The sequence below is a fragment of the Mytilus edulis genome, chromosome 12 (assembly GCF_963676685.1).
Source record: "Mytilus edulis chromosome 12, xbMytEdul2.2, whole genome shotgun sequence".
Classification (NCBI taxonomy): Eukaryota; Metazoa; Mollusca; class Bivalvia; order Mytilida; family Mytilidae; genus Mytilus; species Mytilus edulis.
The window spans coordinates 20106317-20125685 of record NC_092355.1 but is presented as its reverse complement, the minus strand read 5'-3'; the positions used below and the strand labels follow the sequence as shown (position 1 = coordinate 20125685).

The 19369-nt window shown below is 31.7% G+C and overlaps 1 protein-coding gene across 1 annotated transcript; it reads right to left on the bottom strand.

Annotated features, from left to right (window-relative positions):
- Window positions 1-6236: 6236 nt before the first annotated feature.
- LOC139497943 (large ribosomal subunit protein uL10-like) lies at window positions 6237-19367 on the bottom strand. The gene is made up of 10 exons (XM_071286195.1): window positions 19317-19367; window positions 15791-15886; window positions 14698-14797; window positions 13648-13723; window positions 12823-12910; window positions 9939-10085; window positions 9441-9549; window positions 8967-9043; window positions 7316-7456; window positions 6237-6476 (listed from the first exon to the last, which is right to left on the bottom strand). The coding sequence occupies exons 2-10, from the start codon at window positions 15842-15844 to the stop codon at window positions 6321-6323; spliced, it is 948 nt and encodes a 315-aa protein (XP_071142296.1). The 5' UTR covers window positions 15845-15886; window positions 19317-19367; the 3' UTR covers window positions 6237-6320.
- Between the last annotated feature and the right edge of the window lie 2 nt (window positions 19368-19369).

Genomic DNA, 19369 nt, shown 5'->3' with positions numbered 1-19369 from the left:
AAAATAAAAAAGTTATTAGCATTTTTATTTGGTCCTGTTATTGTCGAAGTTGGTCCTGTCATTATCAGAGTTGGTCATGTCACGTTTTCTAAAGTTTCTTATATATTTTTTGTGTATTTTTTTTTTAATTTATTTGATAAATGATGAAATCTTAATTATTATATTTAAAATTTTAGAAAAATATTTTGAGAAATAAAAGAGAAATTAGCAATTTCATCTGGTCCGGTCATTGTCGATGTTGGTCCTGTCAATCAGCGATGGTCATGTCACGTTTTCGAAAGTTTTTGAAAATAAATCTATAATTTTTATAACATTTTGGTTTCAAAATATGACATACCATTTTATATTTCAAATCTGAAATAATTCCTTTGAAAAACAAAAAAGTTATTAGCAATTTGATTTGGTCCTGTCATTCTCGATGTTGGTCCTGTCATTATCAGAGTTGGTCAGGTCACGTTTTCTAAAGTTTCTTACAAAATTTTTAAATTTTTTTTTTAAATCTATTTATCAAATGATGAAATCTTATTATATTTCAAATTTGAGATCAATCCTTTGAGAAATGAAAAAGTTATTAGCATTTTTCATTTGGTCCTGTCATTCGGTCCTGTCATTCGGTCCAGTCATTAGTGTAACCCTTACACTAATGACTGGACCGAATGACAGGACCAAATGAAAAATGCTAATAACTTTTTCATTTCTCAAGGGATTGATCTCAAATTTGAAATATAATAAGATTTTATCATTTGATAAATAGATTTAAGAAAAAAATTAAAAAAATTTGTAAGAAACTTTAGAAAACGTGACCTGACCAACTCTGACAATGACAGGACCAACATCGAGAATGACAGGACCAAATACAAAAGCTAATAACTTTTTTTATTTTTCAAAGGAATTATTTCAGATTTGAAATATGAATTGATATGTCATATTTTGAAACCAAAATGTTATAAAAAATATAGACTTATTTTCAAAAACTTTCGAAAACGTGACATGACCATCGCTGATTGACATGACCAACCTCGACAATGACAGGACCAGATGAAATTGCTAATTTCTCTTTTATTTCTCATAATATTTTTCTGAAATTTGAAATATAATAAGATTTTATCATTTGATAAATAGATTTAAGAAAAAAAATTAAAAAATTTGTACAAAACTTTAGAAAACGTCACATGACCAACTCTGATAATGACAGAACCAACATCGAGAATGACAGGACCAAATACAAATGCTAATAACTTTTTTATTGTTCAAAGGAATTACTTCAGATTTGAAATATAAAATGAAATGTCATATTTTGAAACCAAAAATATAGATTTATTTTCAAAAACTTTCGAAAACATGACATGACCATCGCTGACTGACATGACCAACCTCAACAATGACAGGACCAGATGAAATTGCTAATTTCTCTTTTATTCCTCAAAATATTTCCTGAAATTATATTACATGTAATAAAAGATCTAAGAAAAGAATAATTGTAAGAAACTTTAGAAAATGTGACATGACCAACTCTGATAATGACAGAACCAAATAAAAATGTTAATAACTTTTTTTTATTTTTCAAAGAAATTCTCTCAGATTTGAAATATAAAATGATATGTAATATATTGAAACATTCTGTTATAAAAATATAGTTTTTTTTCAAACACTTTCTTAAGTTCAAACGTGACATGACCATCGCTGACAGACAGGACCAGATGAAATTGCTAATAACTTTTTATTTCTTACAAAATATTTTTTCTGAAATTTGAGATAAAATTATATTTAATACATGAAGATAGGAATAAAATAGAAAAAAAATATTAAAAGCTTGCTGTAATGTGACCTAGAGCTTGTGAAACTTAGTAGATTTATTAAATCTATTTCTGTGAAATTCTATCCTCCAAGTTAGTACAACTATATATTTCATGATTATTCTTTGGAGTAAATATTTATCATATTAATTGATTTTTCACACAAGCTATATCTTATATATGTTATATACATCATAGTAATATCTTCTCTGTAACTATGTATTTGGTTTATGGGAATAAAGATCATTCATTCAGAATATTTTGTATATTAATTAATGGTCATAATCTGACACGTCAGAAAACAATTAAAAGGTAAAAAAACAAAAGGTGTGACATAAGCCATAAATAAGTTGATAAATCCAATAAAGATTGTGATGACAGTAATTGAAATCACATAATAGTTCATGTCGTTGTTTTATTAACAGTTTCATAACCGTAAATAATTATTTCCATGTATGCTTGAGTATATGCAGGGTATATCTTCAACTTATAGTCCCCCTCAAAATAAACAAATAAACATTTCTTGAAGTTTGCCCGACCCTTGCATGCACGATTTCTTGGTAGTTTTAAATATTTTCATAAAATATACTGAATCAAACATTTTCACGAACTACTTAAAATGTTTGATACCTTTCCAAAGCGGCTTAAATCGGGCTTCATGATGACAAGAATTATGATGATAATTCAATAAATCTTAATTTATCTATAGTTTATTATGAACTAGATTATATGTAATAGCATATATAAATATTTCAAGATCTCTTTCTTAAATATACTGATCATTCGTGTCTTTTTGTCCTGTGACCCTCTGTCCGCCAACATACGTTTAGTAGCTAGGTCAAGATTTTAACCACCATAAAATATTTTTCCTGAATTTACTGAAATATAAAATGATATGTAATATATTGAAACATTCTGTTATAAAAAAAATTACTAATTATGGATCAGAATTGAACAATTTCAGTAAAATAAGTCGGAAAGAAATTATGATTTTTTCATCGGCCAGATCATAGCCGATGTTGGTCAGGTCACACAACCGCAAGCTTTGAATGCTTTTTTTCTATATTTATTTTTCTTATATATGATGTGTGTAATGGTCTAAATTGTCATTAATATTTCAAATTTGAGAGGAATATTCTGACAAATGTCATGCATAATTAGCATTTTTTTTTTTGGTCCTGTCATTAATTGTCTAGGATTGTCCTGTCATTGACAACATTGACCAGGTCACATTACAGCAAGCTTTTCATACCTTTTTCTTATATTTATGTATAAAATGGAATAATATTAATTCACATATTTTAAATTTCAGAGAAATTTTATGAGAAATAAGAGTAATTAGCAATTTCATTTGTTCCGGTCATTGTTGAGGTTGGTCATGTCAGTCAGCAATGGTATGTCACGTTTTTGAAAGTTTTTAAAATTTTTTTATATTTTTCATAACATTTAGGTTTCAAAACATGACATATCATTTTATGTTTCAAATTCTGAGATAATTCTTTTGAAAAATAAAAAAGTTATTAGCATTTGTATTTGGTCCTGTCATTGTCAAAGTTGGTCCTGTCATTATCAGAGTTGGTCATGTCACATTTTCTAAAGTTTCTTACAATTTTTTTTAATTTGTTTTCTTAAATCTATTTATCAAATGATGAAATCTTATTATATTTCAAATCTCAGAAAAATAATATGAGAAATAAAAGAGAAATTAGCAATTTCATCTGGTCCTGTCATTGTCGAGGTTGGTCATGTCAATCAGCGATGGTCATGTCACGTTTTCGAAAGTTTTTGAAAATAAGTCTATATTTTTTATAACATTTTGGTTTCAAAATATGACATATCAATTCATATTTCAAATCTGAGGTAATTCCTTTGAAAAATAAAAAAGTTATTAACATTTGTGTTTGGTCCTGTCATTCTCGATGTTGGTCCTGTCATTATCAGAGTTGGTCAGGTCACGTTTTCTAAAGTTTCTTACAAATTTTTTTAATTTTTTTTCTTAAATCTATTTATCAAATGATGAAATCTTATTATATTTCAAATCTCAGAAAAATATTATGAGAAATAAAAGAGAAATTAGCAATTTCATCTGGTCCTGTCATTGTCGAGGTTGGTCATGTCAATCAGCGATGGTCATGTCACGTTTTCGAAAGTTTTTGAAAATAAGTCTATATTTTTTATAACATTTTGGTTTCAAAATATGACATATCAATTCATATTTCAAATCTGAGGTAATTCCTTTGAAAAATAAAAAAGTTATTAACATTTGTGTTTGGTCCTGTCATTCTCGATGTTGGTCCTGTCATTATCAGAGTTGGTCAGGTCACGTTTTCTAAAGTTTCTTACAAATTTTTTTTATTTTTTTTCTTAAATCTATTTATCAAATGATACAATCTTATTATATTTCAAATTTGAGATCAATCCCTTGAGAAATGAAAAAGTTATTAGCATTTTTCATTTGGTCCTGTCATTCGGTCCAGTCATTAGTGTAACCCCGTTTTAAAAGGTAAATGGTATACTATTCTCGGAAACCAGTCTTACTGATCTGAATCAATGATGCGCTTTGTAGATGAGGTAACTCAACAGGACAGTTCGTCATCTCGACAGGTTTAGCTCCAAGTTTAGTAGACAGTTTGGCACCGTAGGAGACATATTTAGTACACAAGATAGACATTTCGGAACCAAGACAAATCAGTACCTGATTTTGCTACCTTCTGTTCCTCATAATAAATACCATACCGGTAATTTTTTCACAACATTTTTTTGTTTTATTATTTACCATAAATATTAACAAAATTATATTTGATCATAAGTAGAAAAAAACAATACTTGCAATATGGTGACCTACAGTAAGTTTCTGTGTCATTTGGTCTCTTGCAGAGAGTTGTCTCATTGGCAATCTTACTTTATCTTTTTTCAACTTAAAAATTCCAACGAGTGTACAGGCCTATCAGATGGTGCCTAATGTGCAGAGTCTGATGAGACTAGCATTGATGAAAACTAGAACCTAAGTCCTGCGACATGACTAGATTCAGTTGTACTTGACTCATATTTTTGAAAAGTAAATTCTTTTCTATTGTTTAAATTCGTTTTGTTCCTTTAATCAACTTAAGATGTAAAAAGATTATTTTTAATAAAAAAAAATTTGGACAAGTAACAATTTCATTCGCACAAGTAAGTTATCGTATGTACTTGTCCTATTGGACAAGTTGAAAAAAAGTTATTGTAGAGGCCTGATGAAATCAAACAAAGTTTAATTTTGGCCCATTTTGGCACCTAATTCGTTGAGACCAAAACTCCCGAAATCAATCCCAACCTTCCTTTTAAGGTTATAAACCTTGTGTTTAAATTCAAGATTTTTATTTACTTATACTAATGTTTTTGTGCGAAAACCAAGAAAAATGCTAATTTGGGACCTTTTTTTGGCCCCCAATTCCTAAACTGTTGGGACCAAAACTCCCACAATCAATCCCAACCTTCCTTTAGTGGTCATTAACCTTATGTTAAAATTTCGTAGATTTCTGTTTAGTTATACTCAAGTTATTGCGAGAAAACAGAGAAAATTGCTTATTTGGACCATTAATTCCTAAACTGTTTGGACCTCAACTCCCAACCTTCCTGTGTGGTCATAAACCTTGTGTTTAAATTTCATAGATTTCTATTTACTTACACTAAAGTTATTGTGTGAAAACCAAGAAAAATGCTTATTTGGGACCTTTTTTTGGCCCCCCAATTCCTAAACTGTTGGAACCAAAACTCCCACAATGAATCCCAACCTTCCTTTATTGGTCATAAACCTTATGTTAAAATTTCGTAGATTTCTGTTTACTTATACTAAAGTTATTGTGAGAAAACCAAGAAAAATGCTTATTTGGGTGCTTTTTGGCCCCTTATTCCTAAACTGTTGGAACCAAAACTCCCAAAATCTATCCCAACCTTCCTTTTATGGTCATTAACCTTGTGTTTAAATTTCATAGATTTCTATATTTACTTATACTAAAGTTATAGTGCGAAAACCAAATGTCTTCGGACGACGACGACGCCAACGTCATACCAATATACGACCAAAATTTTTTCTCAATTTTTGCGGTCTAATAAAAAGGTATGAATCATATATACACCACATATTGTCAATCTGCTTGTAGTATTTGATAAACTGACAAAACCATGAAAACTTGATGTTGTCCCAAGGATCCACAAGATCAGGGTGATACAAAACCTACCAGACAGATATACCATACCTTACACCAAATACAGATGATATTTCCTGGATAATATCTAAGCACCCAACTGTAAAATCTACTGAACCATCAACATGAGGTCATATCTGATAATCCTGACAGTCATTTTTTTTTGCGGTCCTATAAAAAGGGACTGGACCATGAAAAACTCAACCACGATCGCTGATCCCTGAAATCATTAAAACAGCTAAGGGAAAGCAAATTGCTATTATTTTTTATTTCATGAAAAGCACTGTTGTAACTTCTTTCGCATTTTGACTGTCTTAGAAAGTAAATTCCTAGACATTTAGTCAAAGAGTCCAAATCCCATGTCGTCATCAGATTCTTCTTCTGGCTCTGGCTTTTTCTCTTCCTTCTTGCCACCACCAGCGGCTGGGGCGGCGGCAGCAGCAGGTGTAGCTGCAGCAGCAAACTTAGATGGATCAGCCAGATACTCCTTAGTCTGAAGAAAGAAAAGAAAAAAATTGTTAATTTCTTAAAGACAACAATTCTGTTTTAGATTGATCCATTGGTGTTCAACCTCACATTTATCGTTAAGAAATATGTTGTTGTGACAAGTTTTTAACCCTTGGAGGAAGTGGTAGTGCCTAATGAACTTCTGACCATTTGTAGGAAAACTTAGTCCTAGTTATTAAGATTAGGTCAAACATTTTCATTTATAATATATAAATATTCATTTTTTTTCCAAGATTCTCCCCACTGCTGGAATTTCAATGAATATGAAATTACATCTGATTTAATACTATTATGTGACTGTACCTCACTGAGGTATATTTGTTGACATTATTTCTGTAATGGACAATTGACAAGTGTTGTCCTGATAAAGAAGGAAAAATGACTTGTACATAAAGCTTTTGAGAATATGTTCTTCAAGAAGATACACCAGTGGCATGAATATAAATTTTACTGGTAGCCCAAACCAGGAACATCATTATAAAATTTCAAAGCAAATATTCACAGTTACATTAATTAATCTCCTTGTAGTTTTTACTGGTTATAATTATTATGTAAATTAGGGCCAAATAAAAATATATTCATGTTTCCCATTTCCCTACCAACCTGATATTTTAATCTTAAGAAATACCTGAAAGTTTTTCGGTCATTTTTCAATAAGCACTGTTATAAAATCAGAATTTCTCTCCCATAGATTCAATGTAAAAAAATTATTGTAAAATAAAAAGAATTCTCTACCTGCCTACCATAATATTTTCAAAGATGTTATAGGAAACACACATATTATTTTATTTGTCCTAGGCTATTAAGATACTTGGATAACTTTACCTTCTCTGCTTGTTTGAATGTAAAGTCAGTTCCTACAGCAATGGCCAAGAGTCTCTTGAATCCATTGACCATAGAATGAGGAGCTGAAGCTACAGTTGGGTAACCAATCATCAGAGATAAGGCAGCAATATTCCTTACTCCCTGTAAAATAAAATCTATATTTTATCCAATCATCAGAGATAAGGCAGCAATATTCCTTACTCCCTGTAAAATAAAATCTATATTTTATCCAATCATCAGAGATAAGGCAGCAATATTCCTTACTCCCTGTAAAATAAAATCTATATTTTAACCAATGACCAGAGATATGGCAGCAATATTACATCTTAAGACCAGATAACGCAGCAATATTCCTTACTCCCTGTAAAATAAAATACATTTAACCAATCATCAGAGATAACGCAGCAATATTCCTTACTCCCTGTAAAATAAAATCTATATTTTATCCAATCATCAGAGATAAAGCAGCAATATTCCTAACTCCCTGTAAAATAAAATCTATATTTTACCAATCATCAGAGATAACACAGCAATATTCCTTACTCCCTGTAAAATAAAATCTATATTTTATCCAATCATCAGAGATAAGGCAGCAATATTCCTTACTCCCTGTAATATAAAATCTATATTTTATCCAATCATCAGAGATAAGGTAGCAATATTCTCTACTCACTGCAAAATAAAACATATATTGTATTTAACGACAAGAGATAAATCAGCAATATTCCTTACTCGCTGCAAAATAAAATCTATATTTTAACCAATGACAAGAGATAAGGCAGCAATATTCCTTACTCCCTGTAAAATAAAATCTATATTTTAACCAATGACCAGAGATATGGCAGCAATATTACATCTAAAGACCAGATAAAGCAGCAATATTCCTTACTCCCTGTAAAATAAAATCTATATTTAACCAATGACCAGATATAAGGCAGCAATATTCCTTACTTTCTGTAAAATAAAATGTGTAGTGTGGTACCTCCAGGTTAGGTGGTGCTGAAGCTTACACTATATTTTAGTTAGTACAGCAGCCAGGGGTCGAAATTAGCGCTAGTCCGGTAGTCCGGGACTAGTAAAATTTGCGTCGGACCAGTAGATTTTGTGAGCTGGTAGTCCGGCAGACCAGTAGAAATTTGTCGATGAAAATCACTGATTACATCGCAATCTCTGTTTGTTTACAAAACAATTTACCTTTGAAATCAATTACACAGTACTGGGGGATATTACAATTGATAAAGTTAATTAATATCTTGGGTGAGCGTCCTTCACAACAATACAAAATGTGGAAATTTCTTTGTTACTGTCTAACTTATGTAAACGAAAGCATCAAAATAAAATTAAACATCTGTCATTTATATTGGTGTTTGTCAAATTAATGTCATTTTTGCAGGACCAGTAGATTTGGAGCCTGACCAGTAGAGTTTTCAGTCCACTGATCTGGCTGGCTAGTACACAAAAAAGCTTAAATTCGATCCCTGACAGCAGCAAATAAAAATTTAGTTTAAATAAAAGACTGATAAAGTTTGACCACTCGTCAATGCTATATCTTTTTCTATGAATATTGATTAGATGTACCATTGATCTTAAAAATTGTGTTGTATCTTGTTGATTCCCCAACAAGTCTTCAGCAATAAATTATTACACATACCAGCATGAATCTTTCACGAAGATCTTCATCTTTAATGTCCAAAATTGCTGGTTCAAAAATTGTACCATTGTCATACACTACAAAAAAATTTAATCTCATTATAACAGAATGTTTAAAATATTATACCAAAAACAACAAAAAAAATATTATACCATAAAAAAAAAAAAAAAATTATATCTAATAAAACTGCTGACCATATGTGAAGAATCAACATTTCAAAATGTTGGTATGCTATGTTTGTATATGTTGATCTTGTGTGTTTTATTCTTGTTTGGGGTTGCTATCTCATTTTCAATTCAATATTCACGTTTACATGTTTTTATTCTAACAAGATTTCCAAGTGCTTCTAGTGGAATTTTGTTCAAGTTAGAGAAAATCTATCGGATGAAATAAATAACATATATCTGCTTTCCTTGTAGTTCTGATATTTGTATGTAAATTTATAAATTGAATAAGAAAACTAATTATACTTACCATTTTGAATCCCCAATCCATAATAGAAAGGAGAGATTTTCAACATGTTGAGTAAGGTGGATTCGGAAAGTCCGACTTTGTCTCCTTCTTTGATCAAGTTCACTTCATTCTACAACATTCAAAAATAATAACATTACACATATAATTCATTATTATAATTGGCTAACATCAATCTGGCGTCATTCTGAAATAAACCTTCATTTCACAAACAATGAAACTTTTATGACACAAGCTTCGACAATAAAGTGCACAGGTTATTTATAGAAAAACTTGATAGAAATCGTGTTTTTATGGTCCTAGCAAAATAATGTAATCATAAGTATTGAATGCTTATTTTTGTAATTTTAATGTGTTTAGAAGTGTTGAGTGTGTCCACATTTTTAGAATCTACTAAGTCATGGCTATTCCCATTAATCTTCAAATAAGACTTCCAACAACATTAGTCAGGATTTAATATTTAGAGTATAAATGCTTCCCGTGGAAGATAATGTAACTTACCAGAATTTCAATGGTTCCTCTGGTAATCTTGGTTGGAATCTGTAAAGCTTGGAAGAAAGAAGTCTTTTCTGGTCCCAACTGTGTAGCCTGTGCTGGGATCTTTACCTCACAGGGAGCAACAGCTCCTGCCTTAGCTGGGGCTTTTACCTAAAATTAAATAGTCCCTCCATATTAATCTACATATATATCTTAACTCTGCAAATATAATGACCTATATTGATTTCAAATTTGTTAAGCGACACAAATCTTGGTTGCATCAGCAAGACTATGGGCTGGTCTTGCATGCGACTTTAATAGTTTTATTCCCAATTGTAGTCATGTCGTTTAAAAGTCTGTCATTTGCCTTTCAGAACTTCTTAGAGGATAAACATCATAACTCAGACAGAAAATGTTCATCATTAATGGCATATGGCAACAAAGATCAAATAAAAAACCCTCCAAAATCATATTTCTGTGCATGTAAAAACTTTTGTTTTAAATATAACCTTCATCTGGGTCGTGTTCAATATGGTAACTTCTATCAATATCTATGTAGAAACTAGGCTAGCTTCACGTTCAGTAGTCATAATCTATGTAGCACTATGTAGCCGTAACGATATTGAACGTAACCTAGGTAAGCTTGATACCAAAAAAAGTTTTGAAATAAAAAATGTACAGCAGTGAACACGTGATTACAAACAGGCTTTAACATAACAGCTAAAATGTTCTCAAGTTATCTTTGACAGAGCATATTGCAACATCAGTAACGATTTTTTCTATTTTAATGAACTGGAAATTTAGTCCGACACCTATGTTATTTATAACAAAACAATATTAAAAGCATTAGCTACTGGAGAGAAGATAACCTTTAAAAGAGGCTGCTATTTATCATTTGAAAATCTTCCATTTGCCTTTCAGAACTTCTTAGAGGATAAAGTTATTAATACATCATAAGTCAGATACTACTGTTCATCATTAAAGGCATGTGGCAAGCAATATTTTCACTAACAAGACATTTTTACATTAAAACATGATGGCTTCCAACTCTGATTGACAAGAAATATAAAATATTTTGGACTCTACCAAAATATTTTTAAATTTAAGAATAATGCTCTCAAAGACTGATAACTGTTAGGTTTGAAAGATCAGCAAAATTATACATATAGATGCATGGTTTTACCCCGTTCTTCATTTCTTTAAAAAAAACAAAACAATGTAGACTTTTTTGAGGTGTTAAGTAATATGTTTTTGGAAAGTTTGCAACTTGCCTTTCAGAACTTCTTAGAGGATTCAGTAATGAAAACATCATAAGTCAGACAATCACTGTTCATCATTAATGGCATTGTGAAAATATGATATATCATGATACTTTAGTTATTTTTGCATCAGAGAATTTTGGGCAAGTGTATAACTGGCCATTATTAGAACATTATAACACATCCATTTTTAGTCAGAAAGCCCACAATTAATCTGACAACAACCCTTTGAAATGTCTGTGGGCAGACCAAGTCACCAATTGCAATTTTTGAATATCCACATCCATTCCAATAGATTAATTTGTTTTCTACCAGATATAAAATGGCTATATACTTAAATGTTATTTTGTGACCATAATCCCATTAGAAAGCAAAAACTCAGCTGATACGATTTCATAATTTCCAACATGTAGAAAGGCAGAAAGTATTCCGATTATCTAATATTGATCTTGGTTTTTAAAGAAATTTTGAATCTGGCAAAATAACAGGGATTCCCCTCCCTTATCATTGTTAGGCCGAGAAAAAAAAGATCGATGTTTCCGGTAACCCGACCGACCCTGTTTTTTAGCCCCGACCCTAACTTTTTTATTGGATCTTCAAAAAAAATTAAAAAAAATTGTATCAACCGACCCCGTTTTTGACACAGGCTTCTGATAGATGACATAATATTTTTCTCTCTTGCTTCTACTTGCATAGAAAGCCAGTAAAACATTTTATTAATGTCAAAAGGTATTCCAAATAGGTTAAAATCCAAGAAATTTGCACCGCAGGTGCTTCAAAAACATTGCAAATGGCATACTTTTGGTTTTTGAAACTAATTACGGATCCGGACTTGGAAAAACCATGATAATTTTCCGGATCTCATTTACGATGTCAAAAAAAAAAAAATTAAAAAAAAAAAATGATTTCCGACCTACCGACCCTATTTTTCAAAATGATGTTACCGGAAACACTTATCTTTTTTTTTTAGGCCTTATTCAAGAAAATCTGCTGCTTAACTAGTAACCCAATAGCAGGTTATAGAGTACGATAGTATCTCACTCAGACATCCCTATTGGGAGAGTTATTGTTCTAGGCATAATGTCAGTGTCAGTGGGTTCAACCATTGCTGGTTCTAACACTGTTGTACATTACACTCGCAACATGTTATGTCTTCATCATAGTGAGGATGTTAGAGAAGGGAGATCAATCCAGAATGATATATTGTCAGTTAAACAGTCTTTTTTTTTTAATCAGTTGTTTCCAAAAGTAAAAAGATACCAAAGGCAAACCATTTGTTTTTACACGATGCCTTAACCAAAAAAACATAAAGGAGGCAATCCATCACCAGTATATATGATCTTTGTTGGAACTCGTGTACATTTTAAAATGAAACAGACTTTGAGAATCAAAGAAGTAAAAGAAGCAAGATTGATATTTAAAAGAGTCAGATGTTTGAAGACAGAATTCAACGGTTTTAGTAAACCCTCATACAGGCACCATAATTTAATGTAAATTCATTCTTCTGTTGTTTTTTCACCCTGTTTTTACATGCAAATTTATTTTATCACCATAAAATCACAAAATGATCACATGCAAATTAATAAGTTAAGAATTTTCTCCATACTTTGCTTTATTTAAATATGAGTAATTGTGGTAAGTTTACAAACCTTGTTGGCCAGTAAGATGTCTCTCACTTCAATCAAATCACCTTTCAAGAAAACAATTCCTACATTCTGTTTGATACAGGGAAGTAATCTGAAAGAAGTACGATACATTTTATAATCAAAGTAATGCAAAGTCTTATCTAATACTGTAAACTTTCAACTTTAGAGTCAGACCCTTTTGAGTTCTGGTTACCGGTACCATCTTGGTTGATTTCTGAAAAAAATCTTTCATGTTCAGTCTTGCGCAAGAAACAACATATCAATAAATTGGACTAATGGACTACCTTTTCCCCCATTCTTTATCAAAAATGTTATAATGTGAATTACAGAAGAAAAATCAATATACCAATGAACGCAAATTGTTTTAACTTTTTTTCTCCAAACAGTTGCATCTACACATTACCCTGTTCCTGTTCAATTGAATGACAGACCTTGCCATATGTATTGTAAGTCACATGATTTCATACAAAGTTGTATATCCAAGTACCAGAAAAAAATATGGTTATACTGACTTCATCCTCTTTTTATATGTAACACTTGCCTCACATTAGCCTTCGCTTTCCGTCTATTAAACTTCAACTTTCTTGGGTTCAAACTTGCGAGGACTTACTTCTTTAAACAAAAACAAATATCATAATGCATCTTAAAGTTCTGTATTCAAATGTGATTAAATTTTTACTTAACTTTATCTATCTGATTGGATAATAAATTTTCCTTAAAAAAAACCTCTTGGACATCAAGTTTTTAATTAAACCTCTCATCATATATTCATTTATTGAAAAGTCAACAAAATAATGTTTTTTCTTCTTCAAATGCAAATAAAGTTACCTTTCTAAGTCTGGGTTCTTTTCAAGATGAGCTCTGATGGCTTTCCTCATCATGGTGTTCTTACCCATAAGTACAACTGAAAAAAGAAAATTAAATGATGTATGTTGACATCTTATTGGTTAATCTACTGAACACATAGTGCAACAGAAATATACCTTTGGTTTCATATCAATGAGATCCAAGTATTTATTCTTTTTATCTTCTGACCTAATTTCTTGCAAAACATTTTTCAAGACTTATAGTTCAAAATCTACCATGCATTCTTATTTTAACTAATCAATTAAGGAATTAATTTCATAATTATTATTATTATTACACTGGTTGCAACGAATTACATCGATTTCCTAGTGAAATAAAAACCGATGATTTCACATGTGAAATAAACATGGTTATTTCACTCCTCTGACATCAATAACAATAGGTGTTGTCGTCCAGACGTCGGATCAAAACAAATTGTGAAATTGAATGCGTAGCAAAAGATATACTTCCTTACATTTTCTACTTTAATTTCATAAAAAAAAGCCATTTACCAATGTGATAAAAAATAACTAAAGAATTCAAATATCGAAAAAATATTCTACTCGTGAGTGACCAAAAAACCACTGATAATTAACTCATGTGCATTCGTGAATTAGTGAGTTGTTCTGTCACTCGTTTAATATTTTTCTCTATTTGAATACTTCGATTAGTTATTCTATAATTATTTTTTATTATCCCACTCAGACATCCCTAATGGGAGAGTTGTTGTTCTTAGTGTAATGTCAGTGTCAGTGGGTTCAACCATTGCTGGTTCCAACACTGTGTACACTACACTTGCAACATGTTATATCTTCATCATAGTGGGAAGATTCAAGGATGATCAGATCTCTTGCAGGGGTTTTATCAACTTTGACTGGTTATGAGGCCCTTTCCCTCTTAAATGAATTGGTCCAACTTTGACAGACTATGCAGGGTTTTTATAATCTGTAACAGAATATAAAGCCATCGCATGGTCCGTGTTATTCTATCTTTGCTGGCTTCCCTCTTATATGAAATGATTCAGTAACCTACCTCCTTTTCCTCGGAGAGCTGCACGGATCAACTGCATCTGTTTGGAGCCGACATTATCTGCATTGACGATAAAGCATTTTGGATATTCATCCAAAAGTTGCTGAAAAATAACAGAAGAAATGTTACTAAGCAGAACTCAAACTAAAGTCAACTTTATTCTTTACATAATCAGATAAACACATTGTAAGCATTACTAAAGTCAACTTTATTCTTTACATAATCAGATAAACACATTGTAAGCATTACTTTTTTCTTTACATAATCAGATAAACACATTGTAAGCATTACTTTTTTTTTTACATAATCAGATAAACACATTGTAAGCATTACTTTTTTTATATAAGTATCTGGCATGTCTGGAAATAAATTGGAAACATGAACATTGTAGGTCAAATCAAATAAAATAAACTTAAAGTGTGTTCCATTTGAAATATTAAAAATCTGTAGAGAATAAAATTATGATATTAATCATGCACGGTGACATGTTTTAAGGCAGCGTTTTTTTGTCTTTATCCCTTCTGTATGAAAATTTAAACCTACATATTTCAAATACTCCGCCCTTGGATTCATTATTATTCGTTGGTCCTTGGATACCAATTTTTGTGGGAACAGGTTATTGTTCAGCATTACAAATTTTCTATTGGGTTATATGCAGACTTTGGCAAATCCATGAAGTCACATTTCCATAAAAAACGTTAGTTTTCTGCAAGTTGATACCCTCAAAAATAAATGATGAAATCTCCTTGTAATTTGTTAAGTATGTATATGTTAATCATGCTCAGAACTGTTAAAAGATAGGACATTAATTGATCACCTGGAAGTAATTGGGACGGAATCTTGACGACTCAACATCAACAATTATTCTATCAGAACGGACGTTATTTCATCACAGCATGGAAAACTAATACAGAACTAGTTACGGACTCCTTCTCAAGTCTAGACCAGAGAAATTAGGTTACACTTGAACCTTGCGACTACAGATTCAACTGAATAAGATCCAGATTTTACATCAGCTCCCTTTGCAGCCTTGTATTCACTGCTCTGGACTTCAATTGGGATACCAGGTGTGATTACTGTACAAATTTATACTTACTGCTATTTTCAAAAAGTAGTTGGACTTCCATGTTGATCTATCTTCCTTGACCATCTTGTGGTTCAGGGATTGTACCGATTACAGTTTAAAGACGGACTAAAAAGAGAAGTAATCATAGACTATAGCTATAGTTTAAAAGGATTGCCATGATATCTATCCAACCATACATGTATTTACTAGTTGTACATTGCAATGGCCAATGAAGGACAACAGTTGCATTTATATGTTTTGTAGATTGTTTTTAAGTGCACAGATTGTTTTCCAAAGCTTACTGCATTGCTTAATGAGTAAATGTGTGGTACTAGTTTAGTAGTTACATCCTGAAATAAAATAGCGTTGGTACACTTGGCATTTTTTATATCTTCAATATCTAAAAAAACGTAATCATTGGTAATGTGTTTTTCCTACAGTGTTGGTTATAAAATCAACAGATGGCAGAAGTCTGAATTAAATTGTTGATATGCACATTCCACAAAATAGGACTTAACCCTTTCACCGATTGCTGCCCAGACAGAAGCTACTCTGAGACGATGGCTTCCCTGGCTACTATTGCTCAAGTGGGAGATCTTCATAATAAATGTCAATAAAAACTTGTTTGTAGTTAATTGTGTATTTATTTCATTCACTAACACCATGTTCACAGTTTTATTCATGTTTTGATAATTTTTTCCTCATAAAATATTCAAATTTTCAAATTTTCGGCATTATCTAGGTGAAATTCTCAAAATTCTGCTCTTTGACCCCAAATCGTAATTTTTTAACCCAAAACGGCAAACTTTTGAAAAATTTTCTGAGGCTGTACAAATTCCTCACACTGAACGATGTCCATTCCAAGTGTTTTGTACATAAAACTACATTTTATGTCAAAAAAGTATACTAGCTTGGCATCAATTCTTCCATATTCTTTCAAAAAAATGTTCCCTCATTTCAAATTCTCGTAAATTCCGTAAATTTCGTCTGATTTTGACACGGTTTTCAACAAACGGAAGCGCCATGTTTATACTTTCATATGGGTATTCATCAAAGAAAGATAACTCATGTTTGCACTGTTTTGAGCGGGAAACATAAAAGATGTATTCCGATCCCGGTAAAACGGGACTCATCGTCAGTTGTCTGAAGCGTGAATCCCGGTAAACCGGGACTCATCGGCGAAAGGGTTAATTTTTATTTATATTTCAGAAATTGAAAAAAAAAAAATTGAATATTCGGGTCTGTCTGGCAACTGTTCTGGCATATACATGTATGCAATATATCCGTCACAACTTTCGCATTGACACCACAATAATTCTTGAAGACCAATACTACAATGCAAAGGTGGATTCAGAGGGTTTTTCAAGGAGCCCTGGCCCCCCCATTTTCTGGGAAAAAATTGTTTAATAGGGCTCTTCACATTAGTTCGGCCATATTGGATAGGGGGCAGATTTTCAACATTGAGGTAAAAATGTTGTGAAAAATATAGGAAAACATTATTAAAACAGAGCAGTTGCATGGAAACATAGGATTTCCCATACTTTCATACTATTTCCACCTCTTTTTAAGAAATCTGCCCCCTATCCAATATGGCCGCACTAACCATGAAGCCTATTATATTATTATATGGGGAATCACTTAAGCATGACGGGAGTGGGCCCCCTCTTTGGCAGTCAATCGGTCCCCACTTTTGAAAATTTAGGATCCCCCACTGCAATGGGAGCTACTTTTTGATTTTGAGGGGTTGGAGGATAGGAAGAAATTAAAAAAAAAATCAGAATGAGAAGCTGCAAAAAAAGTCGGGATGACCCCACTAAAACTTGTTATATCGTAAATCTAAATTGATTTATCTTTACAATGGTGTATAACATGCCTACATTTGTTGTCGGAATCATCCGTACTTTGGTAGGATTGCTACGGATGATTCCGAAAACAACAGTAGGCGTGTTATACACCATTGGCATTGTGAAGATATGAATCAATTTTGATTTACGGCATAACAAGTTTTAGTCGGATTGACAACTGAGACGCAGAATTTTTAATGGAATTTTGTCACTGTATGACATTTTTCAAAATCGTGAGTTAAGTACCTTGTGTTATATAAAGGTAAATAGGGGGAAAATTCTGAGACGAGTGCCTGTGATAAGGACCTAAAAAGAGTGGAAAATATAAAAATGCATGATACAATTACAATTACAACAAAAGAGATTCAAGGCAAAATTTTCATCTCTCCGATCAGCGATATTGTTGGTTTTTTTCAAAACTACCTGTACCCTTTTTATTGGGAAAATATGCGTAATTTTCATAGAATAAACCATGAATTTGACTGAAACTTAAATTTAGACCTCATTTCAAGAGTCAAATCTTGCTTTGAAATAAGACCCCCTTTTGTCAGTGATGATACATAAATAGACCCTCAATTCTGCACTTAGTAATTTTAGGCATGAAAAAAATATAAATGAGTGTTTTTAAGTTTGAATTCATGCAGTTACTACTGAAACTGCACCGTTTCAGGAAGAAGTTGTCTTTTTTGGGAATAATTTTAAGCCATTTTTTTTCAAATTGGGATTTTTCTCCACCAGTTGGAGAAAAAGCCCTTTATCTGTTTATTCTCCATTTATTTAAGGCAAACACTATCACTGATTGTTGTATTAGAATGGCAGTCTCTTTAAATAGGATGAACTGCTAATTTTGAGTTTTAAGTGGTTTCTTTAAGGTTCATCATAACCTTTTGGCTAAAATGGCCGTATTTACACCCCAAATTTTACTCTGAGTACAGACTAATCTATACACCTGCATCAGTTTTAAGGGATGGCAGGAACTAGATATATAAATTTTAAATGCATTTTATGTTTCAGAAAGTTATAAACTTTTCTAGATTTTGCTATCCATTTTTTTTCGTTCCTGCAGAAGGTGCAAAAATTAACTAAGTAGTGAAAACGATTGAGAAGCTCCCCTCATATAATCAATGTTGTGAGTAGTATTGATTTAAATGGACAATAGATGGACAATAGACACCTGTAAACAATAGGTGATTTAACAGGTTTAAACTGTGTAACTGAGTGGACCGTATCAAATGAAACTCGGGTGTTTGTTTATTTTGCTATCTTCTGCAGACTGGAAAAAAATGAACATCAAAATTCAGGTTAGTTTTTAATTTTCTGAAACGTAGACTTCATATAACTTTTATATATCTAGTTCCTGCCATGCCTTAAAACTTTGCTGGATGTACCAGTTTGTCTGTACTCATAGTAATTTTGGAGGTGTAAACACGGCCATATTTTTCAATTCCTTATGATGAACCTTAAGCGTAATACCATTTATAAATATGACTATTACGCCTCACGTCCCCCCTTTTTTTTTAAGTGTTACTAACACGTGGTTTCTAAGTCTAAATAAAATACCCCAATTTTCAATGAAATTTTGTACTCGTTAACATAGTGAAGAAGATAGACTGTTAGTCAATAGCAAATGGGAACTTCTTAACAACTTTTTGACATAAGTTGTATTTGATAAATAATTATTTAATCAGAGCTGTAATTTCTAACGTCCGTACCCTGATATAAATGGCGAGTAAGAGAAAAACACGTGGTTTGCAGCGCACCACTC

Coding starts and splice junctions, on each gene's coding strand:
- LOC139497943 (XM_071286195.1), bottom strand. CDS start 15,844: ATGGTCAAGGAAGATAGATCAACATGGAAGTCCAACTACTTTTTGAAA. Junction 9,044..9,440: donor TGGATTGGGGATTCAAAATG/GTAAGTATAATT, acceptor ATTTTTTTGTAG/TGTATGACAATGGTACAATT. Junction 7,457..8,966: donor TTCGTGAAAGATTCATGCTG/GTATGTGTAATA, acceptor TTTATTTTACAG/GGAGTAAGGAATATTGCTGC.